The sequence below is a fragment of the Chiloscyllium punctatum genome, chromosome 3 (assembly GCF_047496795.1).
Source record: "Chiloscyllium punctatum isolate Juve2018m chromosome 3, sChiPun1.3, whole genome shotgun sequence".
In the NCBI taxonomy this organism is placed as follows: Eukaryota; Metazoa; Chordata; class Chondrichthyes; order Orectolobiformes; family Hemiscylliidae; genus Chiloscyllium; species Chiloscyllium punctatum.
In genome coordinates, this window is record NC_092741.1 from 142,823,720 (window position 1) to 142,849,293 (window position 25,574).

General features: G+C 46.7%; 1 protein-coding gene across 8 annotated transcripts in view; it reads left to right on the forward strand.

The window, feature by feature from the left end:
- Positions 1-586: 586 nt before the first annotated feature.
- slc66a3 (solute carrier family 66 member 3) overlaps positions 587-25,574 on the forward strand; it is a 67,506-nt gene continuing 42,518 nt past the window's right edge. For 3 of the 8 annotated variants that reach the window (XR_011955188.1, XM_072561860.1, XM_072561871.1), the window contains exons 1-3: positions 599-863; positions 20,358-20,440; positions 22,374-22,443. Coding sequence is in view for 6 of the 8 variants with exons in the window: in XM_072561860.1 (XP_072417961.1) it covers positions 727-863; positions 20,358-20,440; positions 22,374-22,443 (290 nt within the window). In the remaining 2 variants the exon portion in view is untranslated. Of the gene's footprint in view, positions 864-20,357; positions 20,441-22,373; positions 22,444-25,574 lie in introns of all 8 variants that reach the window. The other 5 variants (XR_011955190.1, XM_072561895.1, XM_072561885.1 and 2 more) reach the window with 4 other exon arrangements.

Here is a 25,574-nt window from a genome sequence, read left to right on the forward strand (position 1 = left end):
AGATGTTTCCATCTTAATGTTTGGGCTATAAGGGATCAACAATTAAGGTTGCTAAGAAACCAAGTTATAGGAGATATCTACAAAGAAAAAGCTATAGGTCAGGGTGTGGGCAAAACCTCATTGAGCTCCTCTGTCCAATAAACGACTGTAAACATCTCGGAGGGGGAAAAAAAACACTGCTTGAAAATAAAATCGTTTCCTAATCAACCTGTTCACACTCCTGGCACAGGCCTCCTGGCGCAGAGGTAAGGATGCTATCAGGGCACCACAAGAAGTTCCATCTGAAGCTGAAAGTTGCCAGGAATGAGTTTCTCTCCAGCAGTGGGGCTGTCTCTAGGACAACCTAATACAGTATTTGTCTGGCCCGGCCAGTAAAAGCTAAAAGTGCACACAGAAAACGTGCATTGGAAAGTAAGTGCATTAGTATTTTGCAAGAAGTAGCCTATCCTCCCCCCCCAATCAGCACTGACATCAATACACTGTGTTAATATTTTATACTGAGCTCAGCTTCCAGCTCTCAGACCGGGGAAAGTAGATGCAAGAAGGAAATGAGTAAGAAGCAACCTCCAACCCGGGTCCGCCTACTTTTCTTGGGCGAGTACGGGTCGATTTCCAGCTCGCTGTTTGTTTAAAGGCGTATCCGGAAAGGGTCCTGTGTGTGTAGAGAGAGGGCTGTACCGTGAGGCTGAGACACACTGAGAGCGAGAGCGCGGTGCCCGGCCGGAGATGCTGCTGCTAATGTTAGCCAACACCAGTAGTTTGCTGGTCTGCTCGGTCCTCAAACTGCCCCAAATCATCACCGTCATCTCCGCCAAAACTGCCCGAGGACTCAGTGTCCGCAGCCTGCTCCTGGAACTCATCGGGTCAGTGCCCGGGGAAGGGGGGGAAATAGGGGGGGGGGGGGGTGGTTGTTGGTGGTCAGTGTCCGGGGAATGGCGGGGGGGGGGGGGTTGGTCAGTCGGTGTCCGGGGAATGGGGAGGGGGGGGAGGCAACAGAACATCCACAGTGAGGGGGCACTGAGTGACTGGGTGAGAGGGTGTGCCCTGGGTATACTGTGTGTGTGTGTGCGCGCGCGCGCCCTGGGTATACTGTGTGTGTGTGCGCGCGCGTGCGTGCCCTGGGTATACTGTGTGTGTGTGTGCGCGTGTGTGCCCTGGGTATACTGTGTGTGTGTGTGTGTGCGCGTGTGTGCCCTGGGTATACTGTGTGTGTGTGTGTGTGTGCGCATGTGTGCCCTGGGTATACTGTGTGTGTGTGCGCGCGTGTGTGCCCTGGGTATACTGTGTGTGTGTGTGCGCGTGTGTGCCCTGGGTATACTGTGTGTGTGTGCGCGTGTGTGTGCCCTGGGTATACTGTGTGTGTGTGTGCGCGTGTGTGTGCCCTGGGTATACTGTGTGTGTGTGTGCGCATGTGTGTGCCCTGGGTATACTGTGTGTGTGTGTGCGCGTGTGTGCCCTGGGTATACTGTGTGTGTGTGTGTGTGTGTGCGCGTGTGTGTGCCCTGGGTATACTGTGTGTGTGTGTGTGTGCGCGTGTGTGCCCTGGGTATACTGTGTGTGTGTGTGTGTGTGTGCGCGTGTGTGTGCCCTGGGTATACTGTGTGTGTGCGTGTGTGTGCCCTGGGTATACTGTGTGTGTGTGTGCGCGTGTGTGCCCTGGGTATACTGTGTGTGTGTGTGTGCCCTGGGTATACTGTGTGTGTGTGTGTGTGCGCATGTGTGCCCTGGGTATACTGTGTGTGTGTGCGCGCGTGTGTGCCCTGGGTATACTGTGTGTGTGTGTGCGCGTGTGTGCCCTGGGTATACTGTGTGTGTGTGTGCGCGTGTGTGCCCTGGGTATACTGTGTGTGTGTGCGCGTGTGTGTGCCCTGGGTATACTGTGTGTGTGTGTGTGCGCGTGTGTGCCCTGGGTATACTGTGTGTGTGTGTGTGTGCGCATGTGTGCCCTGGGTATACTGTGTGTGTGTGCGCGCGTGTGTGCCCTGGGTATACTGTGTGTGTGTGTGCGCGCGTGTGTGCCCTGGGTATACTGTGTGTGTGTGTGCGCGCGTGTGTGCCCTGGGTATACTGTGTGTGTGTGCGCGCGTGTGTGCCCTGGGTATACTGTGTGTGTGTGTGTGTGCGCGTGTGTGCCCTGGGTATACTGTGTGTGTGTGTGTGTGCGCGTGTGTGTGCCCTGGGTATACTGTGTGTGTGTGTGTGCGCGTGTGTGCCCTGGGTATACTGTGTGTGTGTGTGTGTGTGTGTGTGTGTGCGCGTGTGTGCCCTGGGTATACTGTGTGTGTGCGCCCTGGGTATACTGTGTGTGTGTGCGCCCTGGGTATACTGTGTGTGTGTGCGCCCTGGGTATACTGTGTGTGTGTGTGTGCGCGTGTGTGCCCTGGGTATACTGTGTGTGTGTGTGTGTGTGTGCGCGTGCGTGCCCTGGGTATACTGTGTGTGTGTGTGTGTGTGTGCGCGTGCGTGCCCTGGGTATACTGTGTGTGTGTGCGCGCGTGCGTGCCCTGGGTATACTGTGTGTGCGTGCGTGCCCTGGGTATACTGTGTGTGTGTGTGTGTGTGTGTGCGTGCGTGCCCTGGGTATAGTGTGTGTGTGTGTGTGCGCGTGCGTGCCCTGGGTATACTGTGTGTGTGTGTGTGTGCGTGCGTGCCCTGGGTATACTGTGTGTGTGCGGGCGTGCCCTGGGTATACTGTGTGTGTGTGCGTGCGTGTGTGCCCTGGGTATACTGTGTGTGTGTGTGTGCGCGTGTGTGCCCTGGGTATACTGTGTGTGTGTGTGTGCGCGCGTGTGTGCCCTGGGTATACTGTGTGTGTGTGTGTGCGCGTGTGTGCCCTGGGTATACTGTGTGTGTGTGTGTGCGCGTGTGTGCCCTGGGTATACTGTGTGTGTGTGTGTGTGCGCGCGTGTGTGCCCTGGGTATACTGTGTGTGTGTGTGTGTGCGCGTGTGTGCCCTGGGTATACTGTGTGTGTGTGTGTGTGCGCGCGTGTGTGCCCTGGGTATACTGTGTGTGTGTGTGTGTGCGCGTGTGTGCCCTGGGTATACTGTGTGTGTGTGTGCGCGTGCGTGCCCTGGGTATACTGTGTGTGTGCGTGCGTGCGTGCCCTGGGTATACTGTGTGTGTGTGTGTGTGTGTGCGTGCCCTGGGTATACTGTGTATGTGTGCGCGCGCGCGTGCCCTGGGTATACTCTGTCTGTGTGTGTGTGTGTGTGTGTGTGTGTGTGCGTGCCCTGGGTATACTGTGTGTGTGTGTGTGTGCGCGCGTGCGTGCCCTGGGTATACTGTGTGTGTGTGTGTGCGCGCGTGCGTGCCCTGGGTATACTGTGTGTGTGTGTGTGCGCGCGTGCGTGCCCTGGGTATACTGTGTGTGTGTGTGTGTGTGTGCGCGTGCGTGCCCTGGGTATACTGTGTGTGTGTGCGCGTGCGTGCCCTGGGTATACTGTGTGTGTGTGTGCGCGTGCGTGCCCTGGGTATACTGTGTGTGTGTGTGCGCGTGCGTGCCCTGGGTATAGTGTGTGTGTGTGCGCGTGCGTGCCCTGGGTATACTCTGTGTGTGTGTGTGTGTGCGTGCGTGCCCTGGGTATACTGTGTGTGTGTGCGGGCGTGCGTGCCCTGGGTATACTGTGTGTGTGTGTGGGCGTGCGTGCCCTGGGTATACTGTGTGTGTGTGTGTGTGTGTGTGTGTTCGCGCGCGCACACGTTTGGTATATCGAGTGTGTGTGTGTGTGTGCGCGCGCGCGCTCTTGGTATACCGCGTGTGTGTGTGTGCGCGCGCGCGCTCTTGGTATACCGCGTGTGTGTGTGTGCGCGCGCGCGCTCTTGGTATACCGCGTGTGTGTGTGTGCGCGCGCACACTCTTGATATACCGTGTGTGTGTGTGTGTGTGTGTGTGTGCGCGCGCGCACTCTTGGTATACCGTGTGTGTGTGTGCACGCGCGCGCTCTTGGTATACCGCGTGTGTGTGTGTGCGCGCGCACACTCTTGATATACCGTGTGTGTGTGTGTGTGTGTGTGTGTGTGTGTGTGTGTGCGCGCGCGCACTCTTGGTATACCGTGTGTGTGTGTGCACGCGCGCGCTCTTGGTATACCGTGTGTGTGTGTGTGTGTGCGCGCGCGCGCTCTTGGTATACCGTGTGTGTGTGTGCGCGCGCGCGCTCTTGGTATACCGTGTGTGTGTGTGCGCGCGCGCGCTCTTGGTATACCGTGTGTGTGTGTGCGCGCGCACGCGCACTGGGTATACCGTGTGTGTAAGTGTGCACGCGTGCCCTGGGTTTACTGAGTGTGTGTGCGTGTGCCCTGGGTATACCGTGTGTGTGTGTGTGTGTGCGCGCACGCGCCCTGGGTATACAGAATGTGTGTGCGCACATGTGCCCTTGGTATACTGTGTGTGTTTGTCTGTGTGTGTGTGCGCACACTTGCCCTTGGTATACAGTGTGTGTGTGTGTGCCCACACGCACTGGGTATACCGTATGTGTGTGTGCACGTGCGCACTGGGTATACCGTATGTGTGTGTGCACGTGCGCACTGGGTATACCGTGTGTGTGTGTGCACGCGCACTGTGTATACCGTGCGTGTGTGTGTGTGTGTGCACGTGCGCACGCCCTGGGTATTCCGAGTGTGTGTGTGTGCGCGCGCATGTGCCATGGGTATATTGAGTGTGTGTGCGCGTGCCCTGGGTATACAGAGTGTGTGTGCGCACGCGCACACTCTTGGTATACCGTGTGTGTGTGCGCGCGCACGCTCTTGGTATACCGTGTGTGTGTGTGTGCGCGCGCGCGTGCACTCTTGGTATACCGTGTGTGTGTGTGCGCGTGCACGCGCACTGGGTATACCGTGTGTAAGTGTGCACGCGCGCCCTGGGTTTACTGAGTGTGTGTGCGTGTGCCCTGGGTATACCGTGTGTGTGTGTGTGTGTGTGTGTGTGCGCGCACGCGCCCTGGGTATACAGAATGTGTGTGCGCACATGTGCCCTTGGTATACTGTGTGTGTTTGCGCACACTTGCCCTTGGTATACTGTGTGTGTGTGTGTGCCCACACGCACTGGGTATACCGTATGTGTGTGTGCACGTGCGCACTGGGTATACCGTGTGTGTGTGTGCACGCGCACTGTGTATACCGTGCGTGTGTGTGTGTGCGCGCGCATGCGCCATGGGTATATTGAGTGTGTGTGCGCGTGCCCTGGGTATACCGAGTGTGTGTGCGCGCGCGCACGCTCTTGGTATACCGAGTGTGTGTGCGCGCGCGCACGCTCTTGGTATACCGAGTGTGTGTGCGCGCGCGCACGCTCTTGGTATACCGTGTGTGTGTGTGCGCGCGCGCACGCTCTTGGTATACCGTGTGTGTGTGCGCGCGCGCTCTTGGTATACCGTGTGTGTGTGCGCGCGCGCGCGCGCTCTTGGTATACCGTGTGTGCGTGCGCACGCGCGCCCTGGGTTTACCGAGTGTGTGCGCGCGCACGCCCTGGGTATACAGAATGTGTGTGCGCACATGTGCCCTTGGTATACTGTGTGTGTTTGTCTGTGTGTGTGTGTGCACACTTGCCCTTGGTATACACCGTATGTGTGTGTGCCCGCACGCACTGGGTATACCGTATGTGTGTGTGCACGTGCGCACTGGGTATACCGTGTGTGTGTGCACGCACACTGGGTATACCGTGCGCGTGCGCGCGCCCTGGGTATACCGAGTGTGTGTGTGTGCGCGCGCGCGCATGCGCCATGGGTATACTGAGTGTGTGTGCGCGTGCCCTGGGTATACAGAGTGTGTGTGCGTGTGTACGCGCCCTGGGTATACCGAATGTGTGTGTGTGTGTGTGTGTGTATGCCTGCCCTGGGTATACAGAGTGAGTGTGTGCGTGCGCGCACTGGGTGTACAGTGTGTTTGTGTGTGCACGACCTGGGTATACAGCGTGTGTGTGCGCGCATGCCCTGGGTATACAGTGTGCGTGTGCGCGACCTGGGTATACAGAGAGAGAGTGTGTGTGTGTGTGTGTGCGCGCGCACGCACTGGGTGTACAGAGAGTGTGTGTGTGTATGTGTGTGCGCCCTGGGCATACAGAGTATATGTGTGTGTGTGTGTGTGCGCACGCGCACCCTGGGTATACAGAGTATATGTGTGTGTGTGCGCGGGCCATGGGTATACAGAGTGTGTGTGTCTGCGCGTGTGCCCTGGGTATACAGAGTGTGTGTGTGTGTGTGCGCATGCACGTGCGCTCTGGGTATACAGTGTGTGTGTGTGCGCGCCCTGGGTGTACAGAGTGTGTGCGCGCCCCCTGGGTATACTGTGTATGTGCGCGCCCTGGGTGTACAGAGTGTATGTGTGTGCGCGCATGCTCTGGGTATACAGTGTGTGTGCGTGCACGCCCTGGGTGTACAGAGTGTGTGTGTGTGTGTGTGTGTGCGCGCGCGTCCTGGGTGTACAGAGTGTGTATGTGTGCACGCGTGCCCTGGGTATACAGTGTGTGTGTGTGTGTGTGTGTGCCCTGAGTATACAGAGAGTGTGTGTGTGTGTGTGCGCGCGCCCTGGGTATACAGAGTGAGAGTGTGTACGCCCTGGGTATACAGAGTGTGTGTGTGTGTGCACGCGCCCTGGGTGTACTGTGTGTGTGCATGCCCTAGGTATACAGTGTGTGTGTGTGTGTGTGTGTGTGTGTGTGTGTGTGTGTGTGTGCGCGCGCGCGCGCGCGCCCTGGGTGTACAGAGTGTGTGTGCGCGCGTGCCCTGGGTATACAGAGAGTGTGTGTTTGTGCCATGAGTATACAGAGTGTGAGTGTGTGCGCCCTGGGTTTTCAGTGTGTGTGTGCACACGCGCCCTGGGTATACAGAGTGTGTGTGTGTGTGCGCGTGCGCGCCCTGGGTATACAGTGTGTATGTGCGCGCGAGTGCCCTGGGTTCAGACGGAGTGTGTGCGCGCCCGTGCCCTGGGTATACAGTGTGCGTGCGTACCCGTGCCCTGGGTATACAGAGTGTGCATGTGTGTGTGCGCGCCCTGGGTTTTCAGTGTGAATGTGCGTGTCTTGGGTTTACACTGTGTGTGTGTGTGTACGTGTGTGTACGCGCTCTGGGTTTACAGGGTGAATGTATGCCCAGTGTTTGGAGGGGGTGGGTGTGGTGTGTGCGCGTGTACACCCTGGGTTGGTCTGGAGAGGTGGCAAGGTGGGGTGCCTTAGGCTTGGTGGTGTGGTGACCCATGTTTGAAGGGTTGATTGGAGAGGGTGAGTCCTCCTGGTGTGGTGGCTGGAGCCTGGTGATGAACAGGGCCATGGTGGGGAGCACAGGGGCGAGTGACAGTTGGTAGTTAGCAGTTTGCAGGCCTGTGGCTGCCCCAGAAATACAGCCCAGTCCACAGAGATCTGGTGTGGTTCTGTCAGGAGGAGGATACAACAGGCATTGCTTCACCTGATAGCTCTGTCGTGATTACTATCACTTGAGAACTTACACTTTTTAACATGTAATTAACATTTCAGTATTTCATTCCCAAATTCTAAGGATATTGATCAAAACGTACCTGATCAATTTTACTCTCTCATTCCCTATTCCTAATGTTATAATTCTGAAACTTTCAGCTTTTCAATCTCAAATCTCAGGACTGTTTCAGTCACTACTTTATATTTTTGCCTTAGCCAAATTATTCATTTGAAAGTTTGTGAGATATGTGATTGACCAGAACCAAGGCTACCTTGAGGTCTCTGTAGTGTTCCTGTTTCAAACCCAGAGGATCCTATTGAAAACTCACCATAATCTGCCACCTGGTTGCAGGATAATCATCCTGATCTTGAGTCATTATTTTGGACTTGCAGAACCAAAAGGACAGCTCCCTTTACACCAAACATGAATAGATTTTCACTTTGCATTCATCCGGTTTGGTTCCTAATTTAAGCTATAAATGTGCCAAATCTTTGTTCAAGACAGGTTAAAAATGAAACCAGTGTTTGTTTATTACTGATTCACAGGTTAGGCCAGTGTTTATCTCCCATTACTAATTGCCCAGAAGGCAGTTAAGAACCACCCACATTGACATGGGTTTAAAGTCTGTCGAGCAGACCAGGCAAGAATGACGGATTTCCTTCCCTAAAGGACCATAATGAATCAGATGGGTTTTTCCTGACAATGGTTTCACGGTCATCATTAATTCCAGATTCTTTATTCCATCCCCTGCCATGGCAGGATTGGAACCTCCAGAACATTAGCTGAGTTTCTGGATTAATAGGCAAGCGATACCACTAGACCATCACCTTTCCCTAAAGTGCTCCCCCTCCATTAATGAAATCCTGGTCAGGGTCATTTGAGGCACTGAAATGCTTGATATCTGTTCTTTGAGTCTACTCCGAACATAGAATTCATGTAAAAATGGTCTTTTAGTTGGGAGTGAAGAAAAAGTCATTATTTTAAATGAGAAATAACAAAATAGTATTTGAACAGTTTTAAAGGTGTGTGTGTGTGCCCTTTTTGAGAGCTCCATTGTAGAGCTGTAGTTCAGATTATTTTGTAATATAATGTGGGAAATTCAACCTTTTTATAATGAACGTGTTGTATTTTCTTTACCTTGGAGCATACTGTGCCTTCAAGAAAGTGTTGCTGATGTCTCCACTAACAAGTGCTGTTTCTGATCCTGTTAAATTAGAATGGCCGATTTTGAAAATGAGTTTGCTAGGTGCTAGTTTGGTAATGGGATCATGTTAAAGCTACAGTATAGATAAAGCAGGAATCTTAGAGTCCACCCTTATTTCAGAATTATTTAAAACTTTATTTAACACAATCATTTTTTGGCATGTTGAATCTCCATTATTTGGAATAGATTGTGCTGTGGAATAAAAAAATATGAAATTAATATTGATCGACAAGTTGGAATTTGTGATTTTGCTATTAATTGACCAACTTGGCTCCCTTTATAAAATTAATTTAATTTTTTTTATTTGGAGGTTAGAGGTATTTTAAAATCAGAATAATCATTTACTAACTAGGCAGCTAAGTCTCATCCAAAAATCCCAAATGAATCAAAACCAAGTCAGTCAGATTAATTGGAATAGGCATGATTTAGAACTGAACCGAAAATACTTTGTGTAGATGTAAAACTTGTTTCAGTCTCCCTGGAGGTATAACTTCCCAGGTAGAGGAGGAGTTTGATGGCCTGGATGTTTTGTCGTCTGATGGTCATGATGTCTATCAGTCGCCAACGTCCTGGTCTTCACACAGCAGATCAGTAGACCAGCGTCGAGTCTGGTCATACTACTCTAGACTCTGGGCTCATTCTTTGGTCAGCAAGGAGATCTTCTGTGAAGTCCAGATGTATCCAGATGGTGTTGCCATTGGACACGAGAGTCTTCAATTTCCCCATGCTGGAATCAGTGAGCAAGAAGAAAAGGAATGGGGAGAAGAGGCGACCTTGTTGTACCCCATTGTTATGAGGCTGTTGAAGGAGTCTGTAGTGTCCGTAGCAACTGAATTCATGATCTATGGCTTTGAAAATGTTGATGCACTGCTCTGGGATTCTGCCCTGTCTTGTGATGTATCAGAGTAATTTCTGACACATGCTATATAAAGCCTTCTTGAAATCAATGAAGTTGATTTCCAATGGCTTCCAATATTTTAGGCTCTGCTTAATAATGGCCCTTGCTGTACGGATCTGTTTACAGCATGAGCTGCCAGCCTGGACCGCTGCCTGTTCTTCACAAACAGTACCATCTACTTCTGTCTCCAGTCTGTTTGGGAGCACTGTGCTGAAGCCCTTGCCAGATATTGGCAGCAGTGTACTGCCCCTCCGATAGCTGCAGATACTGAGGTCCTCCTTTCTTGGCAGCTTGATTCTTCCACTTGTTGTTTGGGACATCCTCCAATGTGATCTCTCCTTTAATCTGGTGTTCTTACATGTTTGAACAACTCTGGTAATGTCATCAATCCTGGGTGGTTTGATCTTTAGTCTCATGGTGGCTGTTTCTTTTGGACCTCTGATCTGGCAATTTCTCCCAGGTTGGCAATCAGCTGCTGAGATGTGGTGATGTTGCTTTAAGCACCAACCAGTTTCCAAATGGCTCTGCAGCATGTTGGAGTTATTTCAATTTGCTGTTTCTTCAGTCTCCCTGCTTTGTAACTTGTTCTATCCTTGTTTCTCTCTACTGCAGCTCTCCTTCATGGAGCTCTCCTTCATCTGTACTTTTAACCGTTTTCATATCTTTTCTCAAAGTTATTTTCCTGGTCACTGTTGATAGTCATTGGCTTTCTTTCACTCATCAACCTCTATGCTGGGTCAGAACTTTGTTGTTCTTTGTTAGTCTCTCTCCTCTGTTCTTAAATTCTCCTTAATTCCTCATTTGAGGAAGTGGGAATTATTTGGTTTTGTCTGGCTCCATTACCATTTTAAATCTGTTGGATAGGGTCGGTCAGAAATACGTCCATCTTCAATGTTTTTGTTGTAACATTGTTTGTATTTGTTCCTGGCCTGTTTGGCCTGTGTTGCTGACTAGATCAGCATTTATTGCCCAGAGAGCAGTTAAGAGTCAACCACATTGCTTTGGGTCTGGAGTCACACAAAAGCAGTTTCCTTCCCTAAAGAACATTACTGAACCAGATGGGTTTCTATGACAATCGATAGTGGTTGCCATTAGGCTAGTTTTTTTTATTCCAGATTTTTATTGAAGTCAGATTTTCACCATCTGCCATGATAGGATTTAAATCCACACCCCCTGAACATTAATCTAGGGTTGTGGAATACTAGATCGATGATATTACCATTAACCTACTGCTTATCCTGAGGCCTCCATGACTTTGTGACTGTTGCTTTTGTCTGCTTCAGGTAGACCATGTCTAAAACAAGGTGGTGGTCTGATCGTATGTCAGCACCTTGCCAAGTCCAGGTGATTTGTAGGGATATCTCCTGTCTCCTGCTACATACGTAGTAATCTAGTTCCGTGTGTTATCGGCTGGAGGTGATCCCCATGTCATTTTGTGGATGTCCTTGTGTTCATACAAAGCTGCATTGGTCTTCCAGTGACTCCACATGGTGTGTGAATCAAACACCATCAACATGGCCATTCTAGAATGATCTACAATTTATTGCAGCAAGGCATGCAAGAGAATAACCCATCTAAGATCCTGGGCATCTCTCTGAGAGGCAATGTCACTCATGTAGAAGTACTACACTGGGCTGGTCAGAGGTGCTGCTGGGACTTTGTGCGTGTGAGAGAGAGATGTCTGAGAGTGCTAAGAGATGCATTTCACTTCCCACATGTAATGCCCTAGAGTGCCAATTGAATGGGCACTACCAGGTAGGAAAAGAAGATCTGGTGAAGTACATTTTAGGAGAACCATTAAGACCATCACTTTGGATGGGACAAGAAAGATTACCAAGGACTTCTGGTGGAGTCCTGCTGCCCGTTGTCCCACGTGAAATTGGGGGAGCTATGTTTAAGTCTGAAGGTATAAGCTAGGAGAAAGTAAGGACTGCAGATGCTGGAGATCAGAGCTGAAAATGTGTTGCTGGAAAAGCACAGCAGGTCAGGCAGCATCCAAGGAGCAGGAGAATCAACGTTTCGGGCATAAGCCCTTCTTCACCTTAAGGTATAAGCTGTCTTATTGTTAGATATAACAAGTTGTTGTGATTCTTGGGAACTATGTGGTGATTAACTCACTTCCTGCTTCTCCAAACCATCATCAACAAGGTACAGGTCAGGATTGGTTTCCAATACGGTCCACTCGCTGGATAAGTGCAGCCCCAGCACACACTCTTGAAACTTGACACCAACCAGGACTAAGCAGCCCATTCACTACCTTAAATATTCACACCTCCATGACTGGTGCACAGTAGCAGCAGTGTGTGTACCTTACACACAACGTATTGCAGAAACTTGCCACATCACCTTCAAGAGCAATTCTTTAACCCAATGACCAAGGAAAACAATGGTGAAAGATGCCTGCGAACACCACCACATGCAAGTTCCCATCCAAACCACATACCATCGTCAACTGGAAATGTGTTGCTTATCTTTCACTGTTACTCGTTCAAAATTCTGGAGTTCCCTCCCTAAATCCATTGTACTAGTACTTTAACCACTATCTTCTCAAATATAATTGGGGCTGGACTTGCCAGTGACATTCTGTGAATGACTCTGGGGGAAAAGAGAAATCCAACTTCTCTACACTGTCCAAAGCTTCAGTGTGTTTTGTAAAGTGTGATACACAGAATTATAAAAAGGAGCCGTCAGGGTAAATGTGGGCAAGGAAACCTCCCACTGATAACCACATCCCATCCTCCCTCAGCTGATGAATCAGTACTCCTAACGTTGAACACCACTTGGAAGAAGCACTCAGTGCAGCAAGGACACAGAATTTGCTCGGATGGTGCTTTCATTGTCCATCACAGACTGGTTGAGTATAGAGCATTACTGATGGAGCTGGTGAGGTCCCAAAGGACATAGCTGCTCGACTGGGTCTGCAGCAGGTGGGGAGTGAACCAACAAAAGAGAAAGAAGTATTTGACTTAATCCTCAACAATGTACCTGCTGCAGACGCATCTGTCCATGACAGTATCAGTGAGAGTGATAACTGCACAGTTCTTGTGGAGACAAAGTCCTGTCATCACGTTGACAATACCTTGCGTCCAGTTGTGTGGAACTGTCACTACTGAATACAACAAGTTTCAAACATGTCTAGCAACTGAAGATGGGGGCCATCAGCAGTAGTGGAATTGTACTCCAACACCGTCTCATGGTCTGGCACCATTCCCCACACGACTACTACTGCTGTCAAGCTCAAGGACCAATCCTGCTTCAGTGAAGAGTGCAAGAGGGCCTACTTAAAAATGAAGTGCCAACCTGGCGAAGCTACCACACAGGACTGTTTCTCTTCAAAACAGCATAAACATCAAGTGGTAGATTTGGGCAGCACGGTGGCTCAGTGGTTAGCACTGTTGCCTCACAGCGCCAGGGACCTGGGTTTGATTCTAGCCTCGGACGACTGTCTGTGTGGAGTTTGCACATTTTCCCTGTGTCTGCGTGGGTTTCCTCCAGGTACTCCAGTTTCCTCCCACAGTCCAAAGATGTGCAAGTTAGGTGAATTGGCCATGCTAAATTGCCCATACTGTTCAGGAGTGTGTAGGTTAGGTGCATTAGTTAGAAGAAATGTAGAATAATAAGCATAGGGAAATGGGTCCAGGTGGGATACTCTTCGGAGGACTTATTGGGTCAAATGGCCTGTTTCCACACTCTAGGGACTCTATGATCCTACAACCAACAGATCAGATAATAATTCTGCAGTCCAACCACACCCAGTCATGAATGATGGTGGACAATTCAACATCTCATTGGAGGAGAAGGCTCTGCAAATATTCACAACCTCAATGATGGAAGAGCCTATTACATCAGTGTCAAAGATGAGGTTGAAGCCTTCACAACAATCATTAGCCAAGTGGGTAATCCATCTCAACCTCCTTCAGAGCTACCCAGCATTATAGATAATCAGGCTCATGCTGACTAGTGGCAAGGATCAATTACTCCATAGAAATGCCAGGCATTGACCATTTCCAATCAGAGACAATCTAATCACTAAGCATCTTGACATTCAATGGAATTACCATCGCTGAATCCCCCACTATCAACTTTCTGCGGGTTCCAATTGACCAGAGACTCCCCAATATCAATACCGTGGCAACAACAGTCAGTCAGAGGTTAAGAATACTGCAGTGAGTAACTCACCTCCTGACTCTCCAAAGCCTGTCCACCATCTACAAGGCACAGGTCAGGAATGTGATGGAATATTCCCCACTTGCCGAGATGGGTGCAGCTCTAAAGCACGAAAGAAGCTTAACGCCATCCAGGAAATAGCACGCTGCTTGATTGGCACCGCATCCATTCTCTCTACCACTGATGCTCAATGTGTACCATTTACAATGCGCACTGCAGAAATTCACCAAATATCTTAAGACAACACCTTCTGAACCTACAGACCACTTCCATCTAGGACAAGGATAGAAGATACATAGGAACGCCACCAGTTGCAAGTTCCCTTCAGAGTCATTCACCATCCTGACTTGGAAATGTACTGCCATCCTTACAATGTCATTCGGTCAAAATCCTGATTGCTCTTCCAAATGGCATTGTGGGTCAACCTACAACAAATGGACTGCACGATTTCAAGAAAGTAGCCCACCAACACCTTCTGAAGGGTAGGGCAACATGGACAGGTAAATCCTGGATGAGCTACAACTTCCTCCTCCCACAACAAACAAAGTGCTGGAGAAACTCAGGACCAGCAGCATCAATAGTGAGAGAGAAACTGAATTCACGTTTCAATCCATTATGGCAGTTCTTCAGAACTTGATTTCTTTATTGAGATCTCCCTGCTAGAGTTCTATATCAATTTAATGTAACTTTGATTTTTATAGCTGTGCCCTCCTGATGAAAGGTTAAGCCTGAAACATTGACTCTCTTGCTCCTCAGATGCTGCCTGACCTGCTGTGCTTTTTCCAACACCACACTCTGACTTCTCCAGCATCTGCAGTCCTCCTATACCTTCTATTTATACAACCTGGAATCTCTCGTGCTCTATTAACTGCTTTGTTAACCTATCCTGAGACCTGCAAAAATATATGCATATACATGCCCAAGATTATCTATCAGTTAACCACTTTAAATTATTAAAAAATTAGCATGTATTGTCTCTCTCCCTCTTCCTTCCAAAATGCACTGTCTGACACATTTTTGTTTTAAATTACATTTTTCACATACTCCATTCCACCAGTTCATTTTGTATCCTCTTTAAATCTATTACCTAGAAGTTACCAGAGTCGTATCAGACTACCATAGGGCTGCTCTCTCCTTTTAGAGAGACAGTTGATATGGTTTTACCTGAGGGTCACCGTTCCTCAGACAAGAGGTGAGATTGAGAAGGAGAGTCCCTCATGGTAACCTTAGCTGGTGAGAATTGAACCCACACTGTTGCCATCACACTACATTGCAGTCCAGCCAACCAAGCCAAACCCAATTCAAAGCTTACAGATAACACAAAGCTTGGAAGTAAAGTTAATCGTTGATAATTTCTTTTAAAAAAAAACTATCTTCTGATTAACCTGTTCAAAGATGTTATTATACAACTCTGCAACAGATATGACTTGAACCAGACCCCTGGTGCAGAGGAAGGACATTACCATTGTGCCACAGGTACCATAGGTACTGATAGCATCTTTGAAATTGCGCAATGTCATTACAGCCTTCCACTGAACTTTCCTATCTGATACAGGATAGGCAGCATTCAATTTAAAATGCACAAATATTGCAATAATCGTCCCAACTATTTGTTCTTTAAGTTTAAACTTTGAACAGATTGTTTCAATTGTAAAACTATACAGCATGTAGATAAATTTTCCAGATAATTAATTTTCTTATTACACTGAAATGTGGGAATCCAATGCAAAAATCACTGTAGTTGTAGCTGATGTACATGTCCCTTAATTGGTAACAGGAAACTAACATAGTTAAACTGTAATTGAGATACAATTAATGAATAACTTGATGCTCCCTTGGATAGTGAGATACATCAGCTTAGGTTTTCTGCTGTTAAACACATATCCAGCTCGAGATAAATGGATCATCCGTCTTTTGTTTTGTCAACATTTGTTCCTTTTGGTAGACTTGGTGAAAGCACTTTTTAGTCATTATGAACGTGTTTTAGTCTTTAGTTCAATTTTAATCTTTATGAACATCTAACTTGTGAGGCAGGACTGAGAACACTTGAGTTAGTACAACACGAATATAATTTTATACTCGTACTTTAGGTTAAAAATTTGAGATAAAGCTTGACTAGAATATCTATGCAACTTGAAGCATTAATATAATTGCTACATTGATCAGTGTATAGGAAGTGTAATTGACTAATAAAGCTAATCTGAAATGTGCAAAAATTTAATTTTAAAAATAATACGACTTGACTTAACATTGGGCTCTAATATGGGCAACCAACTGAAGTGAATGCTGTTGACTGTTTGGGGGAAACAAAATCTAGTGTAGCCCCAGATAGGTTCCTGAAGTGTTGGCACTAATTCCGAGAGTACTGTACAACGTTTGGACCAGTGAGCTAAATACAGGCCCAATATATGGTTATATTGATACACTGCAGGTTTTTTATTTTGGCAAGTTCGTTAGTAATTTGGAAGCTGTACAATGGTAGCATTTATACCTGAGGAGGAATCTGGTTTCATACCTGTTTTAGGTCAGATGCACTACAGGATAAAAAATTCTTTGTAAGTAACAAAATGCTTGCATTGATGAATGGGGGTTAATGGGCAGAAAGATCAAAGCCGTGTATTATCAAAACTCCAGATATGGACATGTAATATTTAAATGCTGCAATTTAGTTGTGTTGTGATCAGACGATATGCCTTACCAAAGGGGAAAGCATTTCCTACATTTTGCTCTGAATAAAACCAAACCCACAGTGGGAAATGTCAACTGTATCCATATATTTTAATAGTTTTAACATTTTTGAAATTCCAAATGAACAGGCAGGAACCAGGCAGTTTATTTTGCCAGGTACTAGTTTGAATTTTATTGCGTGGGAATTTTAGGTTGGCCTTTTAAGAGCGTGGGAACGTTGTTGTTGCAGCCAGCCTTCTGTAAAGGGACCAGTCGTGAAGTCCTTTTCATGACGTTCCCCTCTATGCCCAGAATGACCATGAGTCACTAGTGTAACAATTGTTTCCAGCAAGTTATTTATTGAGTAAAGACAAAATCTTGTCAAGGCTGGAATTTGGAAATGAAAACAGAGAAACTCAGCAGGTTTGAAAACATCTGTGGAGAGAAAAAGAGTTACTGGGTGGAATCTTGCCTTTTCTTGGTTAAGTGTGAATTGTCGGCACAAGTGAGGACTGGAACTGCTGTTGTTGATCCACGAGTTTCAAGATAAGTCTCTGTCCCAGCACACCACGTGTCATTCCTGAAAGAGATTTCCACTTACCTGACATCCACTAGAAGACTGGTATCTCTTGTGGCCATGCCATCTTTAAGAGTCCACAGTGCATCTGGAGGAGCACTGGCATCTGCCTTGGTCGAGACCAGTGACTGACAACGGCTGACCAGGGCAAGGACAGAGGGGGCAATGCCACCACATGATGTCTGCTTGCTTAAGGGATTGCCACCCAAGACAGGGCCTTGTCCAGAGTTTAGAGAACCAGGCAGAATGCAGAAGGAAGGTTGATGACCTTCTATGTGCCACAAGAGTAAGTACTATATTCTACTGTCTGCTCCCCCTCATTCTCACTCGATTTGTGCTCCTGCACTCGCCTCCTATCCAGGCCTCTGCTCTAACAGCCTCCTCTGTTGCATGCAAAATCTTTCTTCACTCTCTCCCCGTACGCCCGTTTTCCCCCCCCACAATACTAACCCTGCATCCCCAACCCCGCATCCCCTCTGAGCTGCATGTTTATTCTCCTGGAATACCCCAAGGCCATTTCAAACATGCACAAGCACTAACAGTCACACCAGCCTCTTGTATCTAACCCCTTTGTCCTGTGTCATTACTGTAGAAGACATCCCACAGCAGGATGGAGCGAAGACAAACTGGGAGGGGAAAGGGGGGCTTTCCAGAAGACAGAGTCCTTATTGCCCCACAAGGAGAGGATTCTCTTCCTCACGGGGAAAGACTGGTCCATGTTAGGCAGGAGTACAGAGCACCACGTGTTGTTAGCCTTGGAACACTGACATTGAAATATCTCTCAGAACGGAAACAGTTCCTTCGGCCCAACCCGTCCATGCCGGCCAGGTTTCCTAAATGGAATGGGTCCCATAGGAGAAGGGAGTGTGGGATGTGAGGTTGCTGAGGACCTCTGACTCACTGTCATGCAGATGGACGAGGCCCCAGGTCACTGGCACTTGGGGGAGAGCTGCTGGCCATCTCTCTGCATAGCCCCCAGCAGGAGAAGGCTGTGTGGTCCTACGAATGAGGGACTTTGAGGATGTGTTTAGAGATTAATAAGATCAGCCAAAATATGTATGAGCCGTTTTCGCTGAGGAGCTGGAGCAATACAGTGGACTGAGATAGACCCAGACCCTCCGGGAGTTTAGATTAGTTTAGATTCCCTAGTGTGGAAACAGGCCCTTCAACCCAACAAGTCCACACCGACCCTTCGAAGAGCAACCCACTGAAGACCCATTCCCTACATTTACCTCTGACTAATGCACCTAACCTACACATCCCTGAACACTATGGGCAATTTAGCATGGCCAATTCATCTAAGCTATACATCTTTGGATTGTGAGAAAAAACTGGAGTACCTGGAGGAAACCTACACAGACATTGGGAGAATGTGCAAACTCCACACAGATAGTGGCCCGAGGCACTAGGATTGGAAGATCGCTGTTGTAACCCCCTTGTTCAAGAAAGGATCAAGACAAAAGATGGAAAATTATGGGCCAATTAGCCTAACCTCGGTTGTTGGTAAAATTCTAGAATCCATCATTAAGGATGAGGTTTCTAAATTCTTGGAAGAGCAGGGTCAGATTAGAACAAGTCAACATGGATTTAGTAAGGGGAGGTCGTGCCTGACAAACCTGTTGGAATTCTTTGAAGGCGTGACAAGTAGGTTAGACCAGGGAAACCCAGTGGATGTAGTCTACCTAGACTTCCAAAAGGCCTATGATAAGATGCCACACAGGAGGCTACTGAGCAAGGTGAGGGCCCATGGTGTTTGAGGTGAGCTACTGGTATGGATTGAGGATTGGCTGTCTGACAGACAGTTGGGATTAAAGGTTCTTTTTCGGAATGGCAGCCGGTGACAAGCGGTGTCCTGCAAGGTTCAGTGTTATGGCCGCAGCTGTTCACGTTATATATTAATGATCTGGATGAAGGGACTGGGGGCATTCTAGCGAAGTTTGCCGATGATACGAAGTTAGGTGGACAGGAAGGTAGTACTGAGGAAGTGGGGAGGCTGCAGAAGGATCTAGACCGTTTGGGAGAGTGGTCCAGGAAATGGCTGATGGAATTAAATGTGAGCAAATGCGAGGTCTTGCACTTTGGAAAAAAGAATACAAGCATGGACTACTTTCTAAACGGTGAGAAAATTCATAAAGCCAAAGTACAAAGGGATCTGGGAGTGCTAGTCGAGGATTCTCTAAAGGTAAATATGCAGGTTGAGTCAGTGATTAAGAAAGCGAATGCAATGTTGTCATTTATGTCAAGAGGGTTGGAATATAAAAGCACCGTTGTGCTACTGAGACTTTATAAAGCTTTGGTTAGGCCCCAGTTGGAGTACTGTGTCCAGTTTTGGTCCCCCACAACTCAGGAAGGACATACTGGCACTGGAGCGTGTCCAGCGGAGATTCACACGGATGATCCCTGGGAATGGTAGGTCTTACAATACAAGGAACGGCTGAGGATCCTGGAAATGTATTCGTTGGAGTTTAGAAGATTAAGGGGAGATCTAATAGAAACTTACAAGATAATACATGGCTTGGAAAGGGTGGACGCTAGGAAATTGTTTCCGTTAGGCGAGGAGACTAGGACTAGTGGACACAGCCTTAGAATTAGAGGGGGTAAATTCAGAACAGAAATGCGGAGACATTTCTTCAGCCAGAGAGTGGTGGGCCTGTGGAATTCATTGCCACAGAGTGCAGTGGAGGCCGGTACACTAAATGTCTTCAAGGCAGAGATTGATAAATTCTTGATGTCACAAGGAATTAAGGGCTACAGGGAGAATGTGGGTAAGTGGAGTTGAAATGCCCATCAGCCATGATTGAATGGCGGAGTGGACTCGATGGGCCGAATGACCTTACTTCCACTCCTATGTCTTATGGTCTTTTGGCAGGAATCAAACCTGGGACCCTGGCGTGCTGCGAGGCAGCAGTGCTAACCACTGAGTGTCGTCCTACGAGTTTCAGTGACCAAAGCCAGGGAACAACAGGGTGGAGAGCTGATTCCTGTTGTCGATATACATTCACTTATTTGTTCAATCTCCTGTCTTTTAGCTTTTCATCCACTATTTAAATGCTAACCTCAGATTTGCCATTGTATTACTGTGTGGTGTCACTCCGGTCTGACAACTATTGAGATTTAATTGAGAGGTTTTAGTAAACGTCATGGAGGAGGTAAACTGTTGGGCTACCCTTTGCACCTGTTAAATTTTGTTTCTGTTCTTTAACAATTAATACAAAAAGAGGGAAAGGCGAGAAAAGAGAGAGAATAGTTTGTCAGTCAGAAATAAATATTTAATTGTAAGTAGCATTTGGAATCTCTTCCTGTCTCTTTGACAATTTTTGAGTGTTGTTAATAATTTGCTCAAATAGTTTGTCTACTGTCCTTTACACAGGAAACATTTAATTCCTACAACTGGTTTTAAATTGACTGATTTAAGAACAAATGATTTGATTTGTTTTAGGTTTTTGATTTTCCTGACGTACCAGACTTACTATGAGTACCCATTGACAACATACTTGGAGTATCCAGTCTTAATTGTACAAGGTAACCAATTATTTAGTATGCTGCTATAACGACAAACTAAGCAGGGGACAGGGTGAAGAAAAGTTGTCATACTCCTGTCTTTGTGTAAAGGGTAAGAGGACTCTGACAGTGCATTATGGAATAAGAATGGTTGTCTCCAAGCCAACACCCTTGGTCACTGAGTGGGATAAATGGCAGCACTGCCTATTGTCGTTTCTATAATCAGTGTAGAGGCGCACTAGACAGCGAACCAGGAAGCTGCACAAGCTGTGTGTTTTCAAGTCTGATCCTGTGTAAAGTTAGCCACATGGCATTCAGGGTACTGCTGCATAAAAGCTAGCACACAGGGAACTTTTCAATCCGACAAGTGGTTTTAAAGTATGAAAATTAACTGTTTTGAGAACAAATGATTTGACCCATTTGATCAACAGGTAATTGGGAAGGCTAGTGGAATGTTGGAGGGAAATCTTATTGCAGATGTATAAGGTGCTGGTCAGACCACGCCTGGAGTACTTTGAGCAGTTTTGGTCCCCTTATTTAGAGAAAAATATTTCATTTCAGAGAGGATTCACTAAGATAATTCCTGGGATGGAGTGATTGTCTTATGAGCAAAGGTTAAACAGGTCGGGATTGTACTCACCGGAGATGACGAGAATGAGAGGTTATCTCATGGACACAGGAAGGATTCTCAAGGGGCTTGCCAGATAAATGCTGAGAGGATATAGTGGGACAGGGCATAGTCTCCGGATACAGGGGCACCAATTTAAGACTGAGATGAGGAGGAAGTTCTTCTCTATAAGGTCAGAGTCCTTGTGTATATTTAAGGCTGAAATAATGCATATTTTTTTAATCAGTAGGAGAATCAAGGATTACAGGGAAAAGGCAGGAAAGTGGATGTGAAGAATTTCAGATCTGTCGTGATACTATTGAATGGTGCAGCAGGCGTGATGGGCCAAACAGCCTATTGCTGTTGCTTATAGTCCGTATAATTACCTGAAGGACAAAAAGGAAATCCCCAACTCCCTGCAATTCAGCATTAACCAGTGATCGCTGTTGGAAAGTGTACATGAAGATGTTTGGATGCATTGGGCATGGTTTTGACTTGCTCTGCAAATGGATTATTGATGTCTGCCAGCCTCTAGGCAGCCTGCCCGAAAAGGAGCCAGCAAGTAGGAAGGAAGTAGGGCAAACATTCAGAAAGGAGGAAGTGTGAGTGTGGTGTTGGAAAAGCACAGCAGGTCAGGTAGCATTCGAGGAGTAGGAGAATCGACATTCCGGACAGAAGCCCTTCATCAGGAATGTAATACCCGATGTTTAATATTCTACAAGCCGAGATTCAAAATGTACTGAACCAAAGGAATCCCTAAGCTTATAATACTTCATCACGTTATCACATTGGTATAGCATGTGACCTGTGTTTAGTGCTCTGCTTTTCTAACTTTTCCCACTGGGACCCCTTACTGAGGCTTAAACATTGGCATGCACCATTTGGGAGTGAGCATATGATGGGAGAGGGAACATCCATGATAGGGGGATGCAGGGAAGAGATGGAGCTCTATGGAGTTTCTGACCCCCCCTCCCGTAGCTCCATGGCGTATCGACCTTTACTTTGGAAAACCCAGATTTAGTGTTTAACAAATAGTACAGTATGGTGATGGCAAAAATGCAACAAAGAATTTACTGAATGGCATAAAGAACATTAGTGCCTGAAATCTGAAATAAGAAAGAATGCGACAAGTGGCTAACAGGTCAGTCAGCATCTGAAAGAGAAAACACTTGGTTAGTGTTTCAGGTCGGACCCTTCAATCACAATTAAAATTATTGTCTCTTGTTGGTTTGTTTCATGGGAATTTACATTTTAATTAATGATTCCATTAATTTCTGTGAGGAAAGCCAATTGTGCACCTGTGTTTGAATTGTATATCACTAATGCTACTGTTCTTTGTTTTTGCAGATGTTATTCTCTTAATGTGTATTCTGTTTTATAATGGAAACATTGGAACAGCTTTACCGTACACAATCTTGTATCCTTGGCATTTAACTCTGAATAAGGGATCTATTTGCAATTCTTTTAATCCATTCACAAGGACGTTTTACTTGTGTATGCTCTTGTGAATCATTTTCATTTTTGGTAATTCCACTAATTCTATCACAAATGATTTTAAGAAGAAACCGATTGCTGGTAACTAATTAGAGTACTATGTGGGCACCCTGTTTGGTCCATCTGACATTCAGTGCTATGACGCGGCTGTGTATGTGAGACATGTGAGGCTTGTGTGGAATTTCTCATGTACATCATTCTGATCTGGAGCACTCCTGCTGTGAGCAGAGGCCAATGAAGATTGTAAGTACATTTCAATCCTGGATGTCTCTTAAGCATCTCAGTGAGAGTGGGAGGAAGTGGGTGTAGTGAATGTCAACATCTTTAGCTGCAATAGAATGTGAGAGGGCTAAATTGGAAAAACAGGAGAGAACAATGTTAGCATCTTTGAAAAGTGCATAGATTGTTTCATATCTAAGATCTGTCTAAGTATTTACTTATCCTGTGCAGGCTTGATATACGAATGCCTAATTCTGTAACAGCTTTGCAACAAACTAGAGTTATGTGTTCCCATTGTGCTGTATTTCCAGGATTAAGGTATTACACTGACCAACAGCAGCAAGTGGTGATGTGAGAGAGGCAGCTGTAGTTCACTCCAACATTGGAGTAACTCACTGAAAGGGAAGAAAAACAATGAATCAAGCACATCATTACTCGGAGGAAATTAAGCCTTAGCTAAATGGACTGGAAGTTATGTTTGTGGAGTGGGAAGAGCGACTGGAGGGAAAGGAGATAGGTTCTGGCATGTTCACTATTAGTCTTAGCAAAACCTTGCTCATTGAAGATCGCTCAGGAGAATAAGCAGGTTGAGTCTCTTTATCTTGGAGGGCCATGGATGTAAATACCACAGGATTTGGCCCCATGACCCAGGCTAGTTTTTGAGGAGTTTTCAGGTGGTGCAGTCTCCTGCTCTGCCATCCAAAGGACTGGCAGGTCATGCATCCCCATTGATTATGGCAGCTGTTTGGCACTGCCAGGAGCTTTAATCAGCTTGTGCCATGCTTTCTGCTCCACACTCAGGAGTTGGACAGTCTTGAGGTGTTCAACTAACAAATAATTGATGAGTCAATGACGATGGTGGAAAGAATGTCAAGGTTATAGCGTCATAGTCCAGTACAGCATAGAAACAGACCCTTCGGTCCAACTCATCCATGCCAACCAGATATCAGAAATAAATCTAGTCCCATTTGCCAGCATTTGGCCCATATCTCTCTCAACCCTTCCCACTCATTCACCCATCCAGATGCCTTTTAAATGTTATAATTATACCAGCCTCCACCACTGTATGGCTGCTCATTCCATACATATACCAACCTTTGTATGAAAATGTTGCCTCTTAGGTCCCTTTTAAATCTTTCCCCTCTCACCTTAAACCTAAGCCCTTTAGTTTTGGACTCCTCTACCTTGGGAAAATAACCTTGTCTATCTACCCTATCCATGCCCCTCATGATTTTATAGGTCACCTCAGCCTCCAACACTCCAGGGCAAATAGCCCCAGACTATTCAGCCTCTCCCTCTAGCTCAAACCTTCCAACCCTGGCAACATCCTTGTAAATCTTTTCTGAACCCATTCATGTTTTAAAACATTCTTCCTATAGCAAAGAGACCAGAATTTGTTTAACTTATTAATATTAATCAAATAGCTTAAGTTAAGAAAGAATATAATAAAATCATAGACCCCTGTGGTGAGAGATTTTTATTTTTATTTCATGGATATTGCTGTTCCTTTCTAAGGTAGTATTTGTTCTCAATTGTTTATGAGAAGGTGATGATGAGTTGCTTTCTACAGCAATTCAGGTGGGTGCAGGTAAATCTGAAGTGAAGTTAGCGAGGGAAATTGGTTGCGATAACAAAGGTGGGTCCTGATCTTACACTTCAGTGCACCTCACGGACATTACTTGTAAACACAAAGGCTCTAATTGGGAAGATGATGAACTTGGTGTGGAATTAGTGGTGCCAGTTGCCTCTGGAAAGCAGGAACTGCAAAGTGGTCATGATCTGCTGAATAGAAAAGGGAGTGGTTCAGAGGGTTAGCTAAAGCCAAACTTGACATGGCCCAAGACCACCTCATGAACAAACACTTTTCAACTATTTAAAAGCAAACTTTCTGATCTCTCTGCAATGAATCTGACAGCCAGCTATGAACTTGTCCAGGGCTTGTCAGAGTTCCCTTTGAAAATTATAGTTTTAACAGTCCCTACCTGCCAACAGCTCCAAAAGGAGTTACTGGGTCATAAATTGGTGGGGAGAGGGTTCCCTGTTCCTCCCCAGTTGCCAGCACTTTGGAAATTGTAAACTGTAACAGAGATGTCAGGATCCCGAGTCAACTTCTGAGATTGCAATTTTTGAATCCCACCAGTTCCCGGTTTTGAAACCCACCACTTTTGAAAACCCAGTTCCTGTAATAAAACCAGAAGATATTGGACATGCTCAGCATCCGTGGACAGAGAAACAATTTCAGATTGACGTCCTTTAGTTCAAATTTCCAGCATCTGCAATATTTTGTCTGTTGTCTTAGTATTTCCTTGTGTTCTGTCCAGTGCATGAGAGTTATGGGTACCTCCTCAGGCCTGAGAATAGAATTTGTCTCATTGTTGAAGTTTTGTTTTAGAACTTCTGGTTGGTGCAGTGAGTTTTGCAACTTTTTGGATGAAGAGTTGTAACAGTGGTGTGGTTAGAGTATTGGAAACTAACAGTTCAAAAAATGTACATTTCAGCTTAAGAGTTTGAATTCTGGGTTATTTTTAAAAATAATGGAAAATCAAAGTAACAATGACCAGACAGCTTGTACTACAAACTCAATTGGTGCATTAATGTTCTTTAAGAAAGGAACACCACCAATCAAGCTCTGCAATGTTAACTGCCATTCTGAAGTGGCCCTGGGAACGAGCACTACCCTTGTCAGTGACACCCACATCCCAGGGGAATAAATGTAAAAACTCTGTTCATGAGATTTTTTTTTTTCTGGTAATTTGTTCAGAACGATATTTGCAGAAGATTTTCCAAGGCAAAAGCAGATGACTCAACAAAATACAGTCGGTTCTGCTATGACAC